Source organism: Danio rerio, chromosome 1, assembly GCF_049306965.1.
Source record: "Danio rerio strain Tuebingen ecotype United States chromosome 1, GRCz12tu, whole genome shotgun sequence".
Taxonomy (NCBI): Eukaryota; Metazoa; Chordata; class Actinopteri; order Cypriniformes; family Danionidae; genus Danio; species Danio rerio.
Genome location: NC_133176.1, coordinates 21,041,330 through 21,065,953, shown reverse-complemented (window position 1 = coordinate 21,065,953; position 24,624 = coordinate 21,041,330). Strand labels below are relative to the sequence as shown.

At 35.2% G+C, this 24,624-nt stretch overlaps 1 protein-coding gene across 3 annotated transcripts; it reads right to left on the bottom strand.

Annotated features, from left to right (window-relative positions):
* smc2 (structural maintenance of chromosomes 2) lies at positions 1-24,523 on the bottom strand. Of its 3 annotated transcripts, none has more exons than XR_012384470.1 (24): positions 24,247-24,523; positions 23,361-23,510; positions 23,147-23,269; positions 22,378-22,416; positions 22,164-22,274; positions 22,034-22,078; positions 21,213-21,446; positions 18,198-18,347; positions 16,682-16,915; positions 14,617-14,776; positions 14,125-14,242; positions 13,880-14,018; positions 12,919-13,038; positions 12,621-12,825; positions 12,155-12,290; positions 11,945-12,069; positions 11,641-11,834; positions 9,043-9,186; positions 8,736-8,930; positions 8,113-8,313; positions 5,018-5,176; positions 4,044-4,270; positions 3,709-3,856; positions 1-561 (listed from the first exon to the last, which is right to left on the bottom strand). XR_012384470.1 is itself a non-coding variant. In NM_199542.2 (24 exon segments), coding segments are annotated over 24 exon segments (3,600 nt in total). In that variant the 5' UTR covers positions 24,415-24,509; the 3' UTR covers positions 1-378.
* Between the last annotated feature and the right edge of the window lie 101 nt (positions 24,524-24,624).

Genomic DNA, 24,624 nt, shown 5'->3' with positions numbered 1-24,624 from the left:
TTTTTGGGTTAAATTCTGAAAGCTTTATTTATAGAAAACTAGCTTGCAAAGTTTAAAAAGACTGAAAGTCATTGAACAAACAAATATACTGAAATAAAGAGAGAAAACAGAGACTCAGTACAAAACAGCAAGATTTAAAAGTAATATAGAAACTACACTCCATAATGACAGTTAAAACAGGAAGAGTTGTGTGAATACAAAAGTGTTGAGAAAAATGAAATAAGATGATTTACAGAGCTATTTCACATGCATTAGATGCACTGAATGTGTCCAAATGCTTTTAATACAAACACTTTTAAATACACCATTTTATTTTCTCAATTGAAAGTATTAAAAGCTTGATAAATCTGCTGTAAACAGTGCAATAGAGAAAAGTGTTTAGCTGGCCAGTATCTGCCGCTGCCGTTTGTCCTTGGCTTTCTCCTGTGTGCGCTGAGCCAAAACCTTCCCCTCGTGTGTCTGAGCAGTGCGAGTGACTGTGGAGATACCGTCCACAAATTTGGTCTTGAAGAGCACGTTTGCATTGGTGAACATTCCGTCTTTCAGAGACACCACCACGAACTAAAGGAAAAAGAGGGAAATCAGACTTGTAACAAGAGACAGAAATAGATGCAAAAAAATGCAGTCACATATTTTGTAATTGATGAATCAGTATTTGAAAGACATGTATCTAAAGGTTGTGAATAAAAAAAAAATAAATCAATGGCAAATTTTGCATCCTAAAATGATTTTGCGGCTGCTTTTTTTATGTGGAAAATTTGCTGCAAAAATATGCATAAAATACATATGAAACAAATAAACAAAGAGAAAAACTTAAGTGTTTACCTCAACAACCTACACTCACCAGTCACTGTATTAGGTACTCCAGTCCAACTGCTTGTTAACGCAACCTTCTAATCAGCCAATCACATGGCAGCAACTCAATGCATTTAGGCATGTAGACATGGGCTGCGTCCGAAACCGCCTACTACTTAGTAGGTACTGCATTTGAATTTAAACGTACAACTCAGCCGTTAGAAAAGTACGTTCTATACAGTATGAATGTGAAAAGTATGAAAGGAATACAGACGTACTACATCCGCCATTTTGTCATGGTCACGTGACCTACCTGCATCAGTTGCATCGCTTTACGTCCATTTATGAATTCGCTCGCTGGGCATCATGGGATAGCGCAGCATGCATGGGATGCGCACTCCGGAATCTCGCCGGAAGTAGTAAGTCATCCCGGTACTTCTCGCATACTGATTTTCGAATTCTATGAATTCGGACATACTACGCGGCTCGCATACTGATTTTGGCGTACTATATAGTATGGAAGTATGCGGTATCGGACGCAGCCATGGTCAAGATGATCTGCTGCAGTTTAAACTGAGCATCAGAATGGGGAAGAAAGGTGATTTACGTGACTTTGAACATAGCGTGGTTGTTGGTGCCAGACAGGCTGGTCTGAGTATTTCAAAAACTGCTGATCTACTGGGATTGTAACACACAAGCATTTTTAGGGTTTACAGAGTACGGTAAAAAAAAAATATATATATATCCAGTGAGCGGCAGTTCTGTGGGGGCAAATGCCTTGTTGAAGCCAGAGTTCAGAGGAGAATGACCAGACTGGTTCGAGCTGATAAAAAGGCAACAGTAACTCAAATAACCGTTCATTACAACCGAAGTATGCAGAAGAGCATCTCTGAACGCACAACATGTCAAACCTTGAGGCAGAAGGACTACACTAGCAGAAGACCACACCGGGTGCCACTCCTGTCAGCTAAGAACAGGAAACTCAATTACTGGCCTTCACAGTCACCAGGTCTCAATCCTATAGAGCACCTTTGGGACGTGGTGCAATGAGAGATTCACATCATGGATGTGCAGCCGACAAATCTGCAGCAACTGCATGATGCTATCATATCAATATGAAACAAAATCTCTGAGGAATTTTCCAGTACCTCGTTGAATCTATGCTCCGAAGCATTAGTGCAGTTCTGATGGCAAAAGGGGGTCCACCCAGACACTAGTAAGGTGTACCTAATAAAGTGGCCGCCGAATCATATTCGATAAATGTATGAAAAAACATAAGCATTAAGAAAAACCACACACATTCAAAGTAAAATATGATTTTTTTTCCAAATAATTATTTGTATTTGTTTATATTGTATAAGTATTTGGTAAATCAATTTAATCAGCATTGAGTTTCATCATAAAACTAAATGCTTAAATGTCATTTCTAGGATATTTGGTGCAAAAAATTATATTTGAATGCATTTTATGCAGTACTCTTGTGAAAATAAAACTGATTTAGATTTGTGATCAAATAAACAACTGTGCAGCAAACTGCTACTTTTGCCCAATTTGCAGCCAATGTGTAGAACTGAGCTGTTTTTTTTCCTCATGTGTATTCTCAGACATCTGAGTTATCAAAAAATTGATGCATCAACTGGAAAAATACAATTTTCTGGCACTGTGACCAGACCAGCTTAAAATGGTCACACTTTACAATAAGGTTCATTAGTTAATGTTAAGTAATGCATTTACTAACATGAACAAACAATGAACAATACATTTACTACAATATTTATTCATGTTATTAAAGGTTAGTTAATGAAAATACAGTAGTTCATTGCTAGTTCATATTAACTCATGGTGCATTAACTAATGTTAACAAGCATGGACCTGAATGTTAATATTGCATTAGTAAATGTTCAATTATGATTAATAAATGCTAAACAAGTGTTGTTCATGATTAGTTCATGTTAGTAAATGCATTAACTAATGAACCTTATTGTAAAGTGTTACCCTTAAAATGTTAAAGTCAAACTGAACCAGTTGACGGTATGGGTAGCTATGTTTGCATCCTTCTGTTTTTATGCTAACTTTAATAATTATAAAATTATGTTCTTATATAGGGGCAACACACAGTGGCTCAGTGGTTAGCACTGTTGCCTCACAGCAAGAAGGTCGCTGGTTTGAGTCCTGACTGGGTCATTTGGCAGTTCTATGTGGAGTTGGCATGTTCTCCCCGTGTTTGCGCGGGTTTCCTCCAGCTTCCCTCCACAGTCCAAAGACATGCTGTACAGGTAAATTTAATGAACTAAATTGGCCGTAGTTTATGAGTGTGCATGCGAGTGTGTATGGTGTTTCCCAGTAATGGTTGCAACTGGAAGGGCATCCGCAGCGTAAAACATATGCTGGATAAGTTGGCGGTTCATTTTGCTGTAGTGACCCCTAATGAATAAAGAAACTAAGCCAAAGGAAAATTAATGAACGTTCTTATACAAGAAGGAGGCTCAGTTGTATCTCCTACCACAAATTCCTTTTTTGTTTTGATATTTGGCACCAGTTTATGAGGAAGGGATTATTTTGTTTTCTTTGACTCACTGGATAGGAACTGTGTTTTATTTGCAAATTGCTTATGTGATATTCTGCACACAAGTCTGGTTCACATCTTTAGATGGAAACCTAGCTACCGTCACAGAGTGTGTACAGCTTGTGCCACATGACTTGTGAACAACTAGCTACTTAGCAAGGGATTCAATTCACACATCCTACTCTTCAAGTGAGTCTTCAACTCTGCAGTTGTTCAAAATAAATAAAAAAGCTGCCGTCACTTTTGTGCTTGATTTTGCTTTAAACTCTGTAATGCCTGAAAACATTCAGCAACCTATGCAGTTGTTTTTTGCTTTACATAAAAAACTAAACAAAACAGTGCTTTACCTGTGAGTGTGTGAAGTGTGTCCTCAGCATCTGTCCGATGTTTTGTGTGTGTGAGAGATCAAGAGCAGCATCCACTTCATCCAGGATATAAATGGGAGCAGGTTTAAAGAGCAACATAGCTAAAATCAGAGAGAGCGCCACCAGAGACCTGAAACACACACAAATGCATCAGATGATCAATGAGCAGCATATGCACAAGAAATCATCCGTCCACCATCTCATGCTCTAATGGATCTGTGGCCCAGAAATGTTGTCCTGGAGAGCCGTAACCCAAATGGCTATTGATTTTAGGAGCGGTGTGCCACTTTTAGAAAAACAGTTGGCAAAAGGCTGACCTCTGACCCCCGCTGAGCTCTGTCAGGTTCTCTTTCCAGGTGTTCCCAAGAGCCACTTTAAACTCCAACCCGTCCAGGACACCACATCCCTCAGGTGGAGCCAAACGGGCGTTTGCCCCGGGCAGCAATGTGGAAAATATGGAGCCGAAATCCTTATTCACCTGTAAACACACAGACTCTACTGAACCTGCAACTCGATTGCTTTAGCTTGTTCCTTCTAGTAGTGACTGTAATTAATAGCCCCTTTCACACATACAGACCTTTCCGGAAAATTGCCGGAATTGTTGTATGTGTGAACAGGTCCTTTTTGAAAATACCGGTAAATTCGTTCTGGCTATTTTCCGGAAAGAGAAGTTGTAACATTACCGGCAATTTGCCGGAATGCTGCGCTGTGTGAACGCAGAAGGAAGATTCCCGTAATAAGCGCGTGCACGTCTAGAACTTGCTGACGTGAGACGTCTGCTTTAGCCAATCACAACAGTCAGACGCATTTACGTCCACGCGGTTTATGAGAATAAAAGCCTTTGAATATTTTTCCAGACACATTTAGCTGCTAGAAGTTAGTCAGATTACGTTTATATGTTCTTCTTAATGCCAACTGTGTAAATAATCATCGATGAGATGCTTATGATAAGCCGTTGTTTGTTTACCTTCAAGCTTTGCGTGCGCATATGAGCGCCTGCACACGCAGATAATATGAACATCTCGACATGCGAAAGTGATCCTGTGAAAGTTGTTCACAATATTGATCATCCACAGAGTTTGTAATTTAGTCAAATGTTTACAAATACAAGCGCAGCCGTTTAAAGCTCACTTGTGGTGAATGATGTCAGAATTTACCGGTATTTTGGAATGGATGTGTGAATGCTCTTTTCCGGAAAATTTCCGTAACGTCCTCGCCTGTGTGAACAGCGCTTTTTTGAATATACCGGTAAAGTCGTTCCGTAAATTTTCCGGATATTTACCGGTATCACTGTGTGAAAGGGGCTAATGACATGTAAAAATCTATATTTTACCTTCTGCCAGGCCACATTGAGAGCCTCATTCTTCTTCTGGTCCAACTCCTCGATCGTTTCCAAGATTTTGGCTTTATCATTCTCAACGATTCTCTTTTTCTTCTTCAGATCATTGTACTGAAAGAAGACAGACATTGTTAGCATAAACAGGGTTCAACGTTAAGGATTATTTCCACTGACCTGACTGGACCAGTGGTTCAGATTTTTACTTGCCCTGCCAAAGTTTTCACTGGCCCCACCAAAAAAAAAAGTGAATTGCTATTTCTTAGTCACATATTTTAAATAATGTGTCAAAAATAAATTTCTGTGAATCTAGAATTTAAATATTTTAGAAATGTTAAAATATTTAGCAGTAAAATATAGCAGTATGGAAAATGTGCATGTATTTTATTGCAAAACAAAAAGTGACTGACTAAAAAAAGTGACGGCAAACCAAGTAAAATATCACTTCGTTTTTACTACACATCGTCTTGTACCCATGTCAACAGACATTTTCTATTAGCCTCATATTTTGAGGTGAAGTCAGGTTGCAGTCTCTTAGCTGTACTGGTTTTTACCAGGTTATGGGAAAAAAAAAAGTGCTTAAAACATCCAATCAGATATAAGAAAACGAAAAGCAATATGGTGTTTACGACTTCACAGAGAAGGCAGCATTCAAAGACTTAAAAGAACAAATAGTTTCTCTAAGATTGTATTTGCATGCAATTGACAAATAGTAGCAGGCAAATTGAAATTTAGTGACCCGATTGGGCCAGTAACGATTCTGTCTACTGTCCCGAGCATCTCTCATACTGGCCCCTGGACATTGGGCAGTCCTTATTGTTGAACCCTGATAAAGCTGCGAGATCTGTGCTGAAAGTCCTATGGGCACTGAGCTGACATGTAGCCCACTGTACACTTTAATTGTCTCGGATACAAATCCTGGCTTGTGGACTTTTTACCGGAGTGGTCTTAAAATGATCCAAGACTTCTAGAATCTAGAACTAAAAAAGTAGGTTTTTTTCTAGGTGTGTAACAGTTCACAAAATTCACGATTTGGTTCAATATGACCTTTTTGATATAGCAAAAAGATGAAAAGTTAAAACTTTAGAACAGGGGTCATCAAACTTGTTCCTGAAGGGCCGGTGTCCTCCAGATTTCAGCTCCAACCCTAATAAACACACCTGAACCAGCTAATCATGGTCTTACTAGGTATACTTCAAACACCCAGACAGGAGGGTTGAGGCAAGTTGAAGCTAAACACTGCAGGGACACCAGCCCTCCAGGGCCAGGATTGGTGACCCCTGCTTTAAAATAATGGCCCATTTTCTAACTTTAACCAAGTATGAATAATCTTTTAAAGCATGTATTAATTATAGTTCAACAATAGCTTATGCATTCTTAAAATTCAAAGTTGTGCTTGTTAACATTAGCTAATGCACAATGAGTTAGCATGAACATTGTTAACGTTAATGTTAAGGTAAATAAAGTTGAACAAATACTATAATAAAGGTATTACTAATTGTTTGTTCATGTTAGTAAATTCAATAACTAAGTACATTATCTAATGGATCATTATATTAAAGTGTCTATAAAAAATGTCCTTGACTTTTAAATATTTCATTTCTAAATAAAAATTAAAATAAAAAGCATGTTTGTGTTTTGGTTATAAAATGAATGTTACTAGTCATATTGCAACAGGCTTATCCAGTGTATGTCTGACGTGTTTCTTTGCGGGTGGCAGAGTCGGACCACACGTTGGCTGTTACAGATTGTTTTTTGAGCTGATTTGTTGATAATAAATTATATTTCACATAATTCAGGCTCTTTATTTTTAAAATATGTATTTGCCAAATAACTGTGGCAAATCATTCGCTTTGTACTGCAGTGCACACCAAATTAAAACCCTCATACCGAATGATTCAATATGAATACATGTATCGTTACAGCCATAGTTTTCTCAAAAAATAAATAAATAAAAATGAACAGGAAGTTGGGCCAACTATAAAAAAAACTTGTATCTAGGTTTACAGTATGACATGAAAGAGTCAATCAAGACCAGTCTAATGGCAAAAGGCAAGACTAATAAACAGCCACTAATATCATAAACATTTTAGATACTGATAGAAGATTTTCTGATGGATGTTCACCCCAGGATGGAGTAACACATATCCTTTTTTATGTCTTTATGATTATTAATAAAAGTTGAATGTTTAGGGGCATAGATTTTATTATGACCTTAGTATCATTGCTCTTCAGAGTAAAACTGAAATGGTATGCGTGCCATTGCTTTTTCTGGACAGCAAATGATTTGTTTCTTCAGGATCTACCAGCAAGGTCAAAGAGACCTCTTAAGTGGAACTGGACTCTTGAAGGATTGGAAACAACCGTTTTTCTGAGTTTTTGGCCATTTTTTATGTTAATTATTTTCAAGTAAATTCCTTTGCATTAAAGATATACTTATTAGCAAACTGCCAGTTTGTATGTAGATTGTACCAGTTTTGATGAAGACTGCTAAGAGTACAAGAAACAGCCTTGAGTATAAAACAGATTGTACTTGGTGTGTGTGTTGGTTCTACTTGTTTGTGGATCATTATCACAGGTTTGAGTTCAGCTTTAAGTGGCTGTCTCAAATTTGTATGCTTGAGATATAATAGAATAGTACACGCATACATGGAAAATTTCTATCTATCTGTGTTTTAACCGATCAGGTTAAAACATCTATATTTGTGGTGCAGTTAATGACGTTATGTGAGAGTACAATTGTTGTTGTTCTGAGATTGTATGCAGAGCAGCCTACAAACTCTTTGCGAGTGTTGAAGCTGGCTTCTGCTACTATCAGTTAACTTTATTTAAGTGAATCTCTGACTCCGGCTCCTTTTCATCTGACAGACTGGTCATTTCAGGTTAAAACTGTCTGTTCTCCTATAGAACTGCACAACAATATGCACATATGTTGAGAAAATGTTGCATTTTAGGACAAAACAAAAAAAATAAAAAAATAAAATAGTGTCGTTACTTTAAACTGAATCTAAAACCCTTGTTATTTTTGTACGTGAGATCAAAGTTCATACCCTCTCCTCAGCCTCGCTGAGCATGTTCATGGCCCTGCGGTTGACGTTTCTCTCCAGCTTGTCTTTAGTCTCCTCAAGCCTCTTCAGTCTCTGTCCAGCCTCTTTGGGATTGTTGGTCTTGAAGTCGTAGGCAGTGTTGGGTTGACCAAAGAGATGCTTCTCAGAAGAAATCCAGTCATTCTCTGCCAACATTCGGGCCACCTGAACACAGGCAAACATTAGACGCACTCCAACATCACACTAACAAGGTTTCCATCTCTCTGTAATTAATGCACATTTTGAATTATCGGAAGAGAAACAAGGGAAAGAAATGCCGAATTTCAAATACACAATCTTTTTATGTTCAGGTGACCTGCTTCTGGACAAATAACGTTAATGTGAATAATTGGAGATGGAAACGTATTTGCTGAAGAAATAATGACATAGCAAACATTACTTTATGTTTATCTAGTTTACTGGTTGTTTACTAGGTTACCAATGCTACAATCAGCTGCTCTAACAACTTGATAAAAACACCTAATTCACCCAATTTTGTTTTTTTCTTTTTTTTTTTAACTTTGAAAACATTCACTTCACATTAGGATGAACACCCGTTCTCTAATGTCTCATTGATTTGCTCTGACCTTTGCTGTGGCATCAGCGCTGTCTTTCTTATGTTTGCTGATGTTGTGTTCCAGCTCTTTGATTTTGAGTTGAGCATCGTTGTTTTGCTCTCGGAGGCGGTTCGCTTCTCCGCTCTTTCCTTTAATCTCTCTCTCCTGTCCCATAATCACCTCCTTTTGCTGGGACAGTTTCTCCTGCGCAACACGCACTGCTTCCTAAACACATACAGACACACGTATAGTATAAAAGTCAAGAATCATGGCGCAGAAGTAAAGCATGTCACCTTTAAGCTAAGAAATGGGCTAAAGATATTCGCTATTTCTGTACCTTATTGGCTGAAACCTCTGTGGTCATGTTATCGATCTGCTCCTGTACGGCTTTGAGAGCTTCATCTACAGCCTGAATCTGCTGCTCATATCCAGCTTGCTCTCTCTTCAGCTCCTCCAGCTCCAGAGCTACTGCATCTGCTTCCTAGAGAAACAATAGAAGGAATATGATCTCAAAAACAAAAGTCTTTTATAGCCACAGAATTTCATGATTTTGCAGTCCATTATGGTGTGCATTTATTTAATTGGCAAGTTAAATACAGATGTTGTAGAATACAAGCTTGTGAAGAACACTGGACATTTTCTCATTTGGTATGAAGAAACTTTTTTTTATTTTTTTTATAAATGTCAATAGTATTTTACCTTAACAAAAATGGTAAAACGAATGTATAGTTCTTTTTAAATGATAGTTCTTCTGTTGTATGAATATCAGACCACTGGTGCAAGATAACTCAAGAGATTATTTACGTTTGTTATATGAAAAAAATGCAGTTGCACTCAAAGTTGAGAGCTTATGTTCCAACATTAGATTGAAAGAAAAAGCCAGCACATCCACTGCCCATAGTCTCTAAAGAAATCATGAAAGTGGTTAAAAGTTGATGAGAGGCATATTAAAACATCAGATTTAACAAGAATGTGTCTCACTCGTGTACTAGTGATCAAATGACCAAAACATTTAATAGTAAGTGTAAGCCAGGCCATAAAAGTGGACAATTAGAATAAGATTTAGAGGTCTCTTACAGCCCTCACCTTGTGGTATAAAGATTAAAGAATGGATTGTTTGTTGAAATAGGTCATGTAGCTAAAGTTGTAAATGAACTAAAAAAGTCAAATGTCATCTGCTATAGGGAGTTGTTGTTTTTTAAAGACACATACTCCTTTTATTGTTTCATATTTATAAAGGCTCTGAAATAGTTATTTTTAGAAACGAGTTTCCTCCTTACGAAATAGTGTATAAATTGCTGGCCTCTTCCTGTTTTTCTTTTGTTCAAGGTTACATTACATATCTGCAATGTTGTATCCTTGTCAAGGTGTAAACAAATTATGCCTTTTATGCACAGAATGAGAAAAACTTTTTTTTAATGCAAAACAAATTGCAAACACAAGCTTAAAAAGACTGAAGATTTGGGATATGATTATATTCTGAAAACTATATTCTGACTATGTTCATTATATTCTGATTACCGAGTGTATATTCTGATTACATTCTTATGGCTTTTTCAGAATCTTGTGCATTGTGTTTTTTTTGGTTTTGTTTGATTCATTTAATGTAAGGTTTGGATCAAGGAGATGTTCTCAACCCATGCAAAACATTTAAGTCTTTGGTTGAGGTGAGAAAACATGAGTAACATTTGAACAAACTACAGCAAAAGTTTGTTTCAGAACAAAAAAAAATTCCACAAGTTTAAATCATCCCTTATTTAACCTAAATAAATAAATTGTCTCTTAAATAAACAGCTTCAGTCCCTTTCAACATCAAAAAATACCTTATGTTCTAGAGCTGTGAACCTATACTGATCTCACGGTTCAGTTTGGTTACGATTATCATGACATCGATTTGGTTCAATTCGATATCTCGGTCTATCGACGATGCTTCCATACACAGTGTTGTATTTTGGGGGGTGGCTATAACAAGCTGCCTGTATAAACACACACGGACACACAGCACCACACTGTCCCTCATTCACACACATACACAAACTGACAGCACCAAACAAACACACACACACACACACACACACACACACGCATGCACGCACGCACATGCACAACCGTCATGTGCGCTTGTTTGCGCGCTCGCTTGGGAGCGATGTTGTGAGACCGCCCACTCCTGTTAAAAATACACCAGAGTTACCGACCGATCCCGTACTTTATTAGAAATTTGTTCCCACGCTGCATGAAATCTGGTCGGGTCCCGCGACAATGCACAGGTACAGCTGCTGGAATGCATACAGCCGAGAGGAAAAGAGAGGGGAGGAAAAGTCACGCTAGCAGGTGAAATGGGCCACATTGAGAGAGAGAAAGAAATGGAGAGAGAAATGGGAGTTCACTTTCATAACCTCAATCAAAGAGAAATAGGGGCTTCTGTTGGAAGTGTCAGTAAAAGACTGTCCAAAAATCACACACACGCAGTGAAATTGTGCAGTGTCTGCATTTTTTTTTTTTTTAATAATTATTTTTTTAGGGGTTTTTCACCTTTATTTTGATAGGATAGTAGAGAATTCAGACAGGAAAGCACTGGGAGCAGAGAGAGGGAAAGAATCAGCAAAGGACCTCGAGACGGGAATCGAACCCGGGTCGCCACGAGCACACTGGTGCTATATGTCAGCGCACAGTACCACTAGGCTACCGACGCCGACCAGTGTCTGCATTTTTAAGTAGTTGGCGCCTGGAGTATTTTAAAAACTGCCAATCGCCTCCCTCGCAACAGAGCGCATATGAGGTAAATGACGTCAGTACATAATAACCGGTTATGATTATTACTAAACTGAAACCGAATTGCCCGCGTCTGCAACACAGTGCACTGAAGAAACAATTAATTTTGACACCCCTATTATGTTCCCATGAAAACACGGCTATAATATTGTCAATAAAGTACCTGCTGCTTCTCTTTCAGTCTCTTGCTGAAGGCGTCTGCTTTGCTCTTGGCTTGATTGAGTTTCTGCTGGGCCGCTTTCAGTTCTTTCTCTCTTTCTGCGGCAGCGTTTTTCATCTTGTTCTCCAGAACGTTGTATTTCTCCTCTGCCTTCTTCTGAACCTCCTTAGTCTTCTGTAGAGTGTCCTCACACTCCTCTAAACAAAGAGAGCACCAAAACAGTAAATTTGATAAAACTGTACAGGGTTCTGGTTTCAGGAAGAGAACTAGCATCATTTCAGCCCAAAGGTTTTTTTTTTTTGCTTACCGATGGTCTTGCGCAGATTCTCCAACTCCTCCTGTTGTTTGTGGAAGGAGCTCTGCTGAAGCTTGGTCTCCAGGATCCGAGCCTCTTCAGTCTTCAGGTCCAGCTGCTGCTTCAGCTGACGATATCTAATTTTGAACAAAAGAAACTTTAATGTTCTTCTAATTGATCAGTCTAGATGTTTGAGAGGTGATCTATTGGTCAGAGACTCACTTCTCCGCTGTTCCCTTGAGGCCGCTGAGCTCTGACTCAACTGCACTGAGTTCTGCCTCTTTATTCCTCAGACTGTCCTGAATGTCTTTCACCTCAGCCAGTTTGGAAAGGACAGAGGCTGTCTGAGCACGAGCACCTACACACAAAAATGTTATAGTTAGAGAACATGGCATTCTATTGTGCTTTAGAAATGTATTAGAACAGTTTAATTTTCACATATTGTTACTTTAACCATTCTATTAATTAAAATGTACACATTCCCTCAAAAAATATGATGGAGATAAATTATTTTTGATGAATAAAAATATGCAGCCTTGGTGAGTAGAAAAGACTAACAAAAAAATCATAATCTAATCGATAATATATTCAAAAACGTTAAGTGTATATCTCAGAACAAACTACATAGGGTGTGAAGACTTTTGCAAGGGTCTTTATCTCATGTAGTTGCAGACACACATATACAAACCTCCAGTCAATGTTCCCTGAGGATCGAATACGTCTCCTCCGAGCGTAACTGTTTTGGTGCTCACACCTTTGTCAAAAGCAACTTTTTTAGCATTGTCCAAACTGTCACACACCAGCGTAGTTCCAAAAACATACTCCATGGCCTTCCTCAACTCTGATTCATAACCTACCAAAGACAGAGCTGTGTGCACATTATCTGGCCCAACCTGAAACACAGAACAAATAGGTTTCCATTAATGGGTTAGAAAGACACTCAGTATATTTCAAATAAATCTATTAAAATCAACACCAGTCCTCACCAATTTCTTAGCAGTGCGCACTACGTTATCATTGAGTGTACGCGCTGAGATTTTGTTCAGCGGGATGATGGTGTATCTTCGCCTCAGTTCACCTTTTTCCAGAAGCTTTTTTCCAGTAACCTTCAATTTGAAAACATTTAAGACATGTTTAAAATTAAAATACTTAATATAGATAAGTTACTGTTTAAAAGTGTGTGATGATTTTTTAAATCCACAAAGTATGCTTTAAAAAGTTGATTAAAACTACAATGAAACAGTAATATTGTGACTTTTAAACTTTTATTTGAATATAGTTATGATAAGTAGTGGTGGCAAAACTGATTTTGATGCTCAAGGAATGTTTCTATAAATGTTTACGAAACTACTGCTTTAAATTTGTGGAGACCGTGACAGCATTTAGAGTATTATTCAAAAGTACGCTATAAATGATGATGAAGATGTATTTTTTTATTTAATACCATGTCAACAACAAGGCTATTTTCATGGCAAAAACATTTCATTAATAAATATACAATTAAAAATAATAAACACATGAATACATAAATTAAATACAACTTGTAACGTTTATACATGATAAAAATTCTAAAAATGTATTATTGGTGACAGTTTTCTAAATATCTCTTAAACTTTGGTGAACTTTCTTTTTGGTAAAAATCACTTGATCAAGCCTAGTCTTATAATGTATTAAAACTCTATTTAAAATTTCAGATTGTAATTCACACAATTTATTATTTTTCCATTTCAAACGTAACTATTATAGTGAGAATTCTTTGAAATTAGAAGATAAGTCTTTGAAATTATTATGAATGCCTTTTCTGTCACTTTTGGTCAATTTAATTCATTAATGAATTAAAATTTTAAAAAGATTAAACCCAAAACATTTGAACAGTTGTTCAATGTATATTAAAAAACAGATCTAATCAACAGCTACACCTGCATGCTTCATAAAAGTACGCCTCACCTCATTGTCGACCACAACATTATAGAGTCGTCCGCCTGCCACCACTTCCAGAGCCGTAGCGTTTGACACATCAGTCACGGTGAAAAGATTAGCCACCAATCCCTTCACCTTACTTCGCTCCCAGTTCCTTTCTGGGTCCCTGGATCAAAACAAACAGTACCACTGGATTAAGTTTCAAACATTAAAGCTAAATGAAGTCTATAATTGACACACTGTCTAGATGAAAACATCTTGCAAGTCCTCACGTGTATTCAAAGCGCAGGTTGGGGAATTGGCCCATGAGGGACTCATAAGCTTCTCTGAGCTGAATGACTTCCCGTGAAAACTGCCTCTTCTGCTCCAACAGACACTCCTCTCGTCCATCTGAAAAAAAAGAAAAAAGAAAAAGAAAAACACATCGAGTCAGTAGTTTAGACTGCATAAATAAATTCATGTATAATCTAGGCATAAGACTATAACCAGTTTCAAGGTTTACCGCAGTTATACCATTTCTACAGTATTTGATGTTGAAAGAAGATTTTTTTTAATTTGTTATAAAAAATCTGTTTTTGAAACTAATGAAGAGAGCAGAAGTCAATGATTTATTTTAATTATTTAGCCTGACATGTATACTAGACATTTAAAGAGAACATATTTCAGAGAAATATCACAGTATTGTAATTACTGCTATTCAAGGTTATCACATCTTCAGAAACGTATACTGACCTATGCCTAGTATAATCACATTCAATATGTACCTTCATAGTTGAGTTTCTTCATTTCAGCCTGTAGCTTTTCTATGCATTTGTTCACAGCCTCAAATGTGTCCTGATCTTTTTTGTAGCCACTGTCCATCTTCTTAACCTGAGCCTGCTTAGTCTTCAGCTCCTGCTGAGCGTGTTTCAGCTTCATCTGAGCCTAAGAGACAGAACATTTAAACAGTTTAACATCATTCTTTAATGCAAAACACATACAGCATAAGACACTGTTATGCTGACAGAAAACACATTAAAGAAACGTAACTGCGTATTACTAGGGCTGGGTGATTTAGCCTAAAAATTAAATATCAATTAATTGAACATTTTAACTCGATTACGATTAATGAACAATTATATTATTATTATCTCAGAGATCACTGACAGGTTTTTAACAGTAAATATGCTCACATATTACAAGTGAGATTTCTGAATGAAGGGTGCATTACTTGATTTTAAAATAATTGAAGAAAAAACACTATTTACTATCTATGATTATTTATTGAACGTCAATGCTGAATGACTGAAATTATAGCACACATTGCCTAAAACAGTCATCTTTGTCTTATATAAAAAAAAGTGAAAATAAATAACTTGCATTTTTGGAAACAAAATAAAATATTTTGAATGTTTTCATATTAAAAGTAGAAAATTAAACCTTCTAAATAAAGTAACTCTTGCATATCCTGTAAATAATATTTAAAACAGTGTATTTCTTGCATCTTCTATTAACAAATGTTTTAATTAAAAAAATTATTTTAATGTAATGGAAAGTATGGCGTCTCAACAATGAATCTCTGGCGCAGCTTCGTCAATCATTAATGTAGCAAAAGAAACCCAATAATAACAAACAGAGCAGGGTCATATGACTCCACATGCAGTAAGGCGAGTAATTAAAAACAATTTGACCTGGAAAAATAAGATTGGTTATTGGTTCTGAATGTCGATTTCAATTACTTTTCGATTAATCACCTATCCCTATGTATTACTATTACAAAAAAATAAATCAATGCAATGTTTCCAATAGATCCTGTTCTTTTGAGCTTTCTATTCATCAAATTGAGGTAAATTGTTGTAACCATTTAAACACCATTTAACACTAAACGTTTTATTATATTGTATTTTTTTATTTAAAGCCATGTGAGCATCTCAGGCAATTTTTAAGGCAAAACAATTACGAAAATGCTAATATAATAAAGAAACAAAAGTTAAATGATTTTTTTACTTTATGTCTTTTTAACTTTTATTGTAAAACAATGTCTGGCAAAAAAAAATAAAAATACTTAACTTCGTCCTAATGGGTTTACTTTTAGTAAATACCACTCAAAATAAATATTTTTTGAGCATCAAATCTGAATATTAAAAGATGCTTTCTTGAATTTAGCAAAATTCAGCTCTGCCATAACAAAAATAAAAGGATGCTCTCTTAAAATAAAATGTACAGTTTAGACAATTATTTTAAATTGCAAAAAAAAAAAAAAAACTTGTCAAAATAAATAAATAAAACCTCATCATTGCCCAAACGGTTAAACAGTAGACTCACAATATTCATAAAGTTGAGGGTAGTCTAGAGACATTATTGATTTTAGTAACACAGACAGTAAACAATACTTATATTACAATAGTAATAGTATGCTCAGTGAACAGTTATTGAGGTATATACTGTGGACAAAAATATTTGATCAATGTGAACACTGGCTGCATTTTACTCCAGTTTTTTATGCCTTTTTACCCGCTAAATTCACTGTCTTGTTTCCTCGAATATATGTCATTGATTACTTGACAGAAGTGCCCACTACTGGTGAAACATCTAAATGAGTTTAAATGAAACACCCCAAATCCTTGAGCAGTTGCAGCTGCATTGCATTCTGGGACATATAGGTGCTGGGGTGGACGAATGAATTTAAGAGTATGTCCATGTAATCTACCCTCATTCACTTGATGAAGTGAAACGCACTTTAAAATGGCAGTGAGGGATGCCCATAGGGAACAAGGGAAGGGAAGTTAGTGAATGTGTTAGTAAAAGTGCAGTGGAATGCAGCCAGTGTTGACGGTCTCTAAAGGTCACCTGTTTGGCCTCCGTCTCAGCTTTACTGATGTCATTCTTGCAGGTCATCATCTGGCCACTAAGTGTGGCTTCAGCTCCATCCTCATTGGCAGAGAGACCAGCTGACACTGCCTTGAAATGCTGCTGTGCTGCTTCCAGCGCTTCTGCGTCCTTCTGGCCCTCTTCCTTCACTGCCTTCAGACGCTCTACTGCTTTAGCGACCTCGGCCTCCTTAGCGGACATCACCTTCTTATCCTAGTGCAAACAAAGTACACGTTTAAATTGACACTTCCTTAAATCAACACACCAATTTTAAACAATTTATTAAAATAGTTTTTAAAAATATATTTATTAAATTTTAATTTCCATGTTGAATCCATTTCATAGTATATACAGGAATCAAAGAGTGAAATTCAATACCTTTTAAGACCTTTTTAAGACTCTTTGCACACTTTAAGACCTTAATACCACTTTTCAATCGTAAACACTGGTAAGATTTTAACTTGCAGCATATTTACTAAATATTAATGTAAGAAATTAATCCAAAACTAAACCATTATTGATATACTGAATAAAAATCTATTAAATCTAACTAATTCAGCAGGTTGGCGAATATAGAACTGCAGAAATAATGTTGCTGGCTTGATTACTGCAGTAAACAAAGCACCATAATGTTAAATCTAACAAGATTTTATTGATTTCATAAACTACACAGCATCCTGATATTCGCTGATTTAATTCAGGCAAACTATAGCATACAACTATACATTGCATAAACAAAAATGATATAAAATGTAATACCTTGCAAAATAGCATTTAAGACTTAATACTTTATATAAGGGGCTTAAATTTCTTTACATTTTTAAATATCAATTAAAGTATTTTAAACATCCAACACTCAAAAGGCAAGACATTAGATAAATAGGGTAAATATAAATTAAGAGTTCCCTAGTTGACTTAATACATTAAAAATTGTAAATATTTGGTAATTATTAAGTTATTATTTCATTATAAGTTCTAATTTGCATACATTTCTTGTTCAACATCAAGTTAAAAATTTGGTGTCATTTTCTTTTGACATATTACAAATCAAAGGCTTTTAAAGAGGGTGCTTTGAGCATCTATTTTTACTCACTGCATAATTCAACAAGTACCATAAACTGCCAGAAAAATAAAGTAGAATAAAATGTACAAACCTATAGAACAACCCACAGAATACAGATATGAATAAAACATTTGGTGTAAGTGCTATTAGGAGATGAAGGAGATTTATGTCTAAGAGAGTGAAGTAGTAAAAATATATATTGCAACTGAAATCTACAGACACAAACAGACACAATGCGCGAGACGACAAACAAGAATTGTATGCATCTTCAATATATCTCTTTTGGGTTCAACAGATTAAATAAAACTCAAATATTTGGAACCACTTGAGTAAATTTCCATTTTTGGGTGAACTACCTTTAAGTCAAAGAGTGGAAAACCAAAAAGCAAATACAAAAGCCTAATTTGAATAAAGGACAGCATCATCTCATACCTCCTCCATGTTTTTGACCAGCTCTTTCCTCTTCTTGGTCTCATCTTTCAGGTTTTGCTTCTTCAGATCCAGGGCACTTTGGGCCTTGGTGTCCACTCTCTGTGCTTCAGACAAGGTCTCTTCCAGCGTCCTCAATACCCCCCCAACCTCCTGGAGAGAAAGAGAGACAGACACAGAAATGAGACGAGCTAATGGAGTACAACAGGAGACAGAAATATTCAATCAATCAACCGCACACTTTTCTAACAGGTATCAATTTGCATCATTAAAAATTCACAAATCTTTTCCCGTACAATGATTTTAATACTTTTGCCAGTCCATTACCCACCATCCCATCCCATATTACAGACCTCCAGTCTCCACAAAAGTACTCGATTACCAAACCTGTTCAAGTAAAAGAAACCCAAACTATTTAAATTCGAGGTCACCCCACCGCAGACTGCGGTCCAGATTTGGACCTTGGATGAGTTTAATCAGAACCACAAATCATTTTGAATAAATTAAAGACAGTTTTCCTCTCTGCATAGAACATTTTGACAGTTGACACAACTAAAGCTACACAACAGATGCAGCCGCAATAACTTACAACACAAAATTTCAAGATGAAAAAATTATACATGCAAAAAAATAACCATGATAACAATTACTATTTCTAATTAATAAACGTTTTATATAATCTGAGTTAATTATACAATACATATTGCTAGATTAAAGGAAACATTATCACATTTTTTAAATCACTGCATTTCAGATAACTTATGATTAAAATAGTAAGTGTAGTCATATATTGTTTACATGTTTGAATGGTACAGTTGTGAATACACTTATATTCAGAACTATAATGTATTGCATTTTTTATTTAATGCCATGTCAGTGACCAAGGCTATTTTCATGGGAGGAACATTTCAATAAATATACAATTAAAAATCAATAAGGAACACATCAATTAAATAAGTTTTTTAGTGTTATTACATAATAAAAATATTAAAATCTTTTTTGTTGTCACTTTGCTAAAAATGTCCTTATGAGAGTTCAATTCATTTAAAAGTCTTCTGGAATCAGTAAAAGCAGGACAGTCCAGAAAAATGTGTTTTAAGGGGAGTCGTGCAGCACAAACACCGAGTAGGGATTTCACATTGGAGCAAAAAACATGGGTTATTCTTGTATTGTGTCTGGTAAAAATCACCTGATCAAATCTAGTCTTAAAATCTCTTAACAATCTGTGAGATTTCAGGTTGGATTTCATGTAATGTATTATTTTCTAATGCATCCCGTCTTCTTGCCACTTGTTTAAAATGTAAACATTGATAAAAGGTCTCATCTCTGATGGAGGAATTTGACATTTGTTCACCACTTGTTTCAATTCAGTACTATAAGATGAATTGTGAATACACTTTGATTTAGCAGTTTGTAAGGTCTTTTAAGGTTGCGTATCTAAAAAAATAATACCATAAAAGCAGCACTGTGAAATACAGGTTTTAAAAAGATGTTTATTCTTGTTATAGCAAAGCTGAATTCATGAGTTGAGTTCAATGTCATGTGATCTTCGGAAATCATTATAAAATGCTCAATTGATTGGCTTAATATTATCAAAGCTGACAACAGTTATGCCATTTTTAAGTAAAAACTGTGATATACTGTTTATAAAGAGAAAGTTGAAAAGCACAACATTTACAGTTGAAGTCAGAATTGTTAAACCCCCTAAATTATTAGCCTCCCTGTCTATATTTTCCCCCAATTTCTGTTTAATGGAGAAGATTTTTTTCCAAACATTTCCAAACATAAAAGTTTTGATAACTCATTACTAATAACAGATTTATTTTTTCTTTGCCATAATGACAGCAAATAATATTTGACTAGATATTTTTCAAGACACTTTTATACAGCTTAAAGTGACATTTAAAGGCTTAACTATGGTAATTAGGCAGGTTTGGGTAATAAGGCAAGTTATTGTATAACGATTGTGTATCGAAAAAATATATAGCTCAACAGGGCTATTAATTTTGACCTTAAAATGGTTTCTAAAAAAATAAAAACTCCTTTTATTCTAGCCGAAATCAAACAATATAAAAAAATCTAAATTTCATTGCTCTGTTAAACATTATTTAGAAAATATTTTAAAAAGAAAAAAATTATAATTCTGACTTCAACTGTATTTTACACAGAATTTTTCTGTGTAACAGTATAAATGAGTTTAATGCACTGGTGCGGATTGAAATATTTAACTAAACCTTTTTTTTAATAGTAGGTAGCATATCTGTTCTTAAGAAAGACATGTTTTGAAAAAAACTTATTAGAAATTTGAAAGAAAAAAAAAACAACAGCAACAAAAGTGGTGTTCTTTTATAAATTATCTTAAAACTATGTATAAACACAAGGACAATTTGTATTCTTACTGATCTGATACTGTTCTCTGTTTCTCTGTACTCCTTTTCTCTTACATGCACTATGTTTGCATATTTGTGATGGTAAAATATATTGTGATGTAAATATCATTACACAATATGTAAATAGAATATTTTACAGAAAAAAAATATTTGCATTTGAACTTTGGAAAAAAAAAATATTTGCATTTTTTTAAATCGAATAATTAATAATAATTAAAAGTCTCAGTAGATTATAAGAGGCGGAAATTAGCTTAGCAAATAAAATCTGATAGCAATTTAAATGAATCACTGAAACAACATCCAGGTGGCATCATCAGTGGTGCACACTGGTGGTGGATGAGGAGATTCCCTCAATGTGTAAAATGCTTTAAGTGTCCAGAAAAGTGCTATATACAAGTAAGGAATTATTATAATTTACATTTTTTATTTATTTAGCCAAAAACGGAGCAATCTGCTCAGTTTTTATAATAAGTAATCCATAAGTGAGCCCTTGTTCTCCTTGGGCCTGCCCCCCACTACTCTGATGGACTTTGTTAGACAGGAATTGCCCCCTTAATGAATATTCCCAATGAATGCACTATTAATTCCTGCCCTTGTTTTTAGATCTGGCTGTTTGTTCTCCACTCACCTTGTCTCTCCTGCGCTCCAGCTCCTGTATCTCTGCACTGAGCTCCTTCACTTTGGCCTCATTCTGTTTCATGTTCTCCTGCAGCTTTGCGATGGAGCTCTGCATCTCTTGCAGTTCTTCATTAGACTTCAGCTTGGTTTCCTCGGCACACACAAACAGGTACGCCACGTACAGCCGACTCAGGTGTTCAATCTCTCGCATGAGCTTCTGGTACTCCAGATAGGATGCACGTTCCTGAGAAGAAGCAAATGAGAGCAATACACTTTACTACATTTTTTAAGGTAACTGGTTGCAAAACTTTTATATACGGTCTGATTTTAAACAAACCAATTAAGTTAAACATTACTAAATTTAATTTGTTTAAATTCAGCCCATATAAATGGTTTGCAACCAACTACCTTAAAAAAAATGTGTAAATCCAGTTAATCATTTTTTTGAGTGTAGGACAAGGCATAAGGATGAGTATATATTGAGTCCTATGTACTCTGTCTGCAGTAAGGAACTGATGCTGTTAGAAAACGCTTTTCAAAGCAGCACATAAAGGCACACAGTAATGTATAGCCTTTAGATTACATTATTTATTATTTAGCTACTTTATTATTAATATACCAAAGGTATAAATAAATAATATATGGTTTTAATCTAATCTACACAAATACTTTAAATTATAGATATGTTATTTATTATTAATCTGTTATTCATTCATACGTTTTTTGAGGGGGGTTTGACAGTAAAAAGTAAATGTGCTAACACCATGCTAATACCATTATTTTACAATGAACTACACCTAAAAGAAAAATTAAAAAAAATTAAATGCCTACCTCCTTTAGTTTCTCCATAGCAGGGGTGATCTCCTCATCTAGGATCTGTCCCACACCCACAGAAACATATTAGGATTACATTTTCAAAAGATTAAATTGTTGTTGAACATTAATATTTAAATGTACGTACAGTCTGAATTTCTTTGAGCTTGGCATCTTTCTTCTCAATAGTTTTCTGAGCACTGATCTTCTTACATTCGTACATCCTTGTACCTGCTGCTTCCTCAATCATGGCCAAAATCTAAAAATGGAAAAAATAGGAAATTAACATCTTGGTATCGTTTTTTTTTTTTTTGTTTGTTTAATCAAACTGACTATTCCTTTTTATTTAAATGATCTCTTACCTCAGGAGGCTTCATGTTTAAAACCTTGGTGATTCTCCCCTGGAATAAACAGGTAAAAATAATGAAATTGCTCTGTTTTGAGATATGCAAATCCAAAATAAGGGTACAATATTAAGGATTCAATAGCCATTCAAATGGAATTTGCTATATTATGCAGCATTGCAATATTTAGCAAATTTTGGATGAAAATATTAAGAGGTAATTTACACCAAATCAAACAATGATGTGAACTAGTTTCTGTGAATATGAAAACACAAAGACTTCATATTGAATGTTCTAAACCTCCCTGTCAATAAGTTTTGCACAATTTGAGAAATAGCTAAACCTAATCTATGTGTTGTTTTTTTTTTTTAAATATGTAGGCTTTGTTAAACTCTTAATAAACTGTTGTAAATCACTTGCAAGATTTTAATTCAAAATGCTTTTTAAGTTACATACGATTAATAATTAACTATTAAACCAGTGTAAAGAAATATTAAACACACAAAAACAGAATCTAAAAAAAAAATAAATAAATTAAACACATATATATATTATTCCTGGGACCACAGGCCCAAAAAGATTTATAAAAACATTGAGAACTTAAAATTCACTATATTATTTTCACCTATATAAAACAAACTTATATCAAATAAAATCTGAATTTTGCAGGGGAAAAAAATTGTAAAAAAGTTTTTAAAGCATTATTTCATAAATGTGATAATAATAATTATAACAATAATAATTGTAGAATATTATGAGGCCATATAACTTCTCTTATGATGATTACCTGCATGATGAGAAAGTGAGGGTTGTTGACATTCAAGCCAACTGAACAAAACAAATCCTGGACACGCAGGTTGTTCGCATTTACGCCGTTGATGAGGTACTTGTTGCGACCACCTATGACCACCTGCACAACACAAATAACATCTTCACATTCTCATTCTTAAAGGTGAGCTGCTATCTTATAGTGAAAATGGCACTGATTTTAGGTCATCTACCTGTCGTGTGATGGTAATCTCATCATGCGTCTCAAACCCAAGTGGACTCTGTTTCTTATTGGAGTTGTCAAAAGTGATGGACACTGTTGCCTTGGTGATCCCAGCCAGGCCATTTTTGTAAACCAGATCTTGGAGATTTGTGGCACGAACCTACAAAACAAGCAGCTTTAGCTTTAAAAGTCGTTATATGTATTTCTATTTTATTGAGCACATCTTTTGTTTAAGTTTAAGTTATAAATATATAATATTCACTTATATTTTGTTTGCCTTTTGTTGTCATCATACAATTTATTAACAACATATGTGACCCTGGAGCACAAAATTAGTCTTATATCACAAGAAGGCTATATTTTGGCCGTAGCCAAAAATACATTGTATAGGTGAAAATTATTGATTATTCTTGTATGCCAAAATTACTGGTAATGTTATATTAAGTAAAGACCATGTTTAGTGAAGACATTTGGTAATTTTCCTACGGTAAAAACTCAATTTCTGATTAATAATGCCCTTTGCAAACCTAATATGGAAAACTTCAAAGGCGTTTTTCTTAGCATTTTTTTATTTATTTTAGATTTCAGATTTTCAAATAACTTCCAGTTGTATGCATATCGGCTAAATGTGGCCCTATCGTAAAAAAGTAACGTTATACATCAGTGGAAAGATTGTTTCTTTAGGTTTAAGATACAAAAAAATGCACGTATCTCTAGTTTTGTGGTAACTTACAGGGTCACATATAACAATGAAAATGATTGTATTTCGTTTTTCTGCAAACAAAAATAAACAATGTTAAGCTAAACAACAATCAAAATAACGCAATCACACCTTAAAAACGGATTTATACACATTGCTAAGTTCTGATAATAAATAAGCATGTTTAAACCCTCACCTGGGAAAGGTTCGAAATCCCCAGTAAAAAGCAGATGGAGTCGAGTATATTTGACTTTCCGCTGCCGTTCAGTCCAGTGATGGCGTTAAAAAACGGATCAAATCCGTTAATCTCTGTCCTTTCGGCGTAGGACTTGAAGCCCTCTAGTACAATCGACTTTATGTACATTTTATCGAAATGATATGAGTAAAATCCACTAACAACGCTTGATGAAAACAACCTCCAAAAGCCCCGGCGTTGCTTTCAGTTCAACCATCTAAACTTGAAATTTGGCGCCAGGCGCGTTTCCGCTCCGCCGTTCAAAAAAACAGAACAGATTTCAAATTCCAGTAAAATCACAAGCAATGAATTTCACTAGAAGCCTGGATATATTTAGAC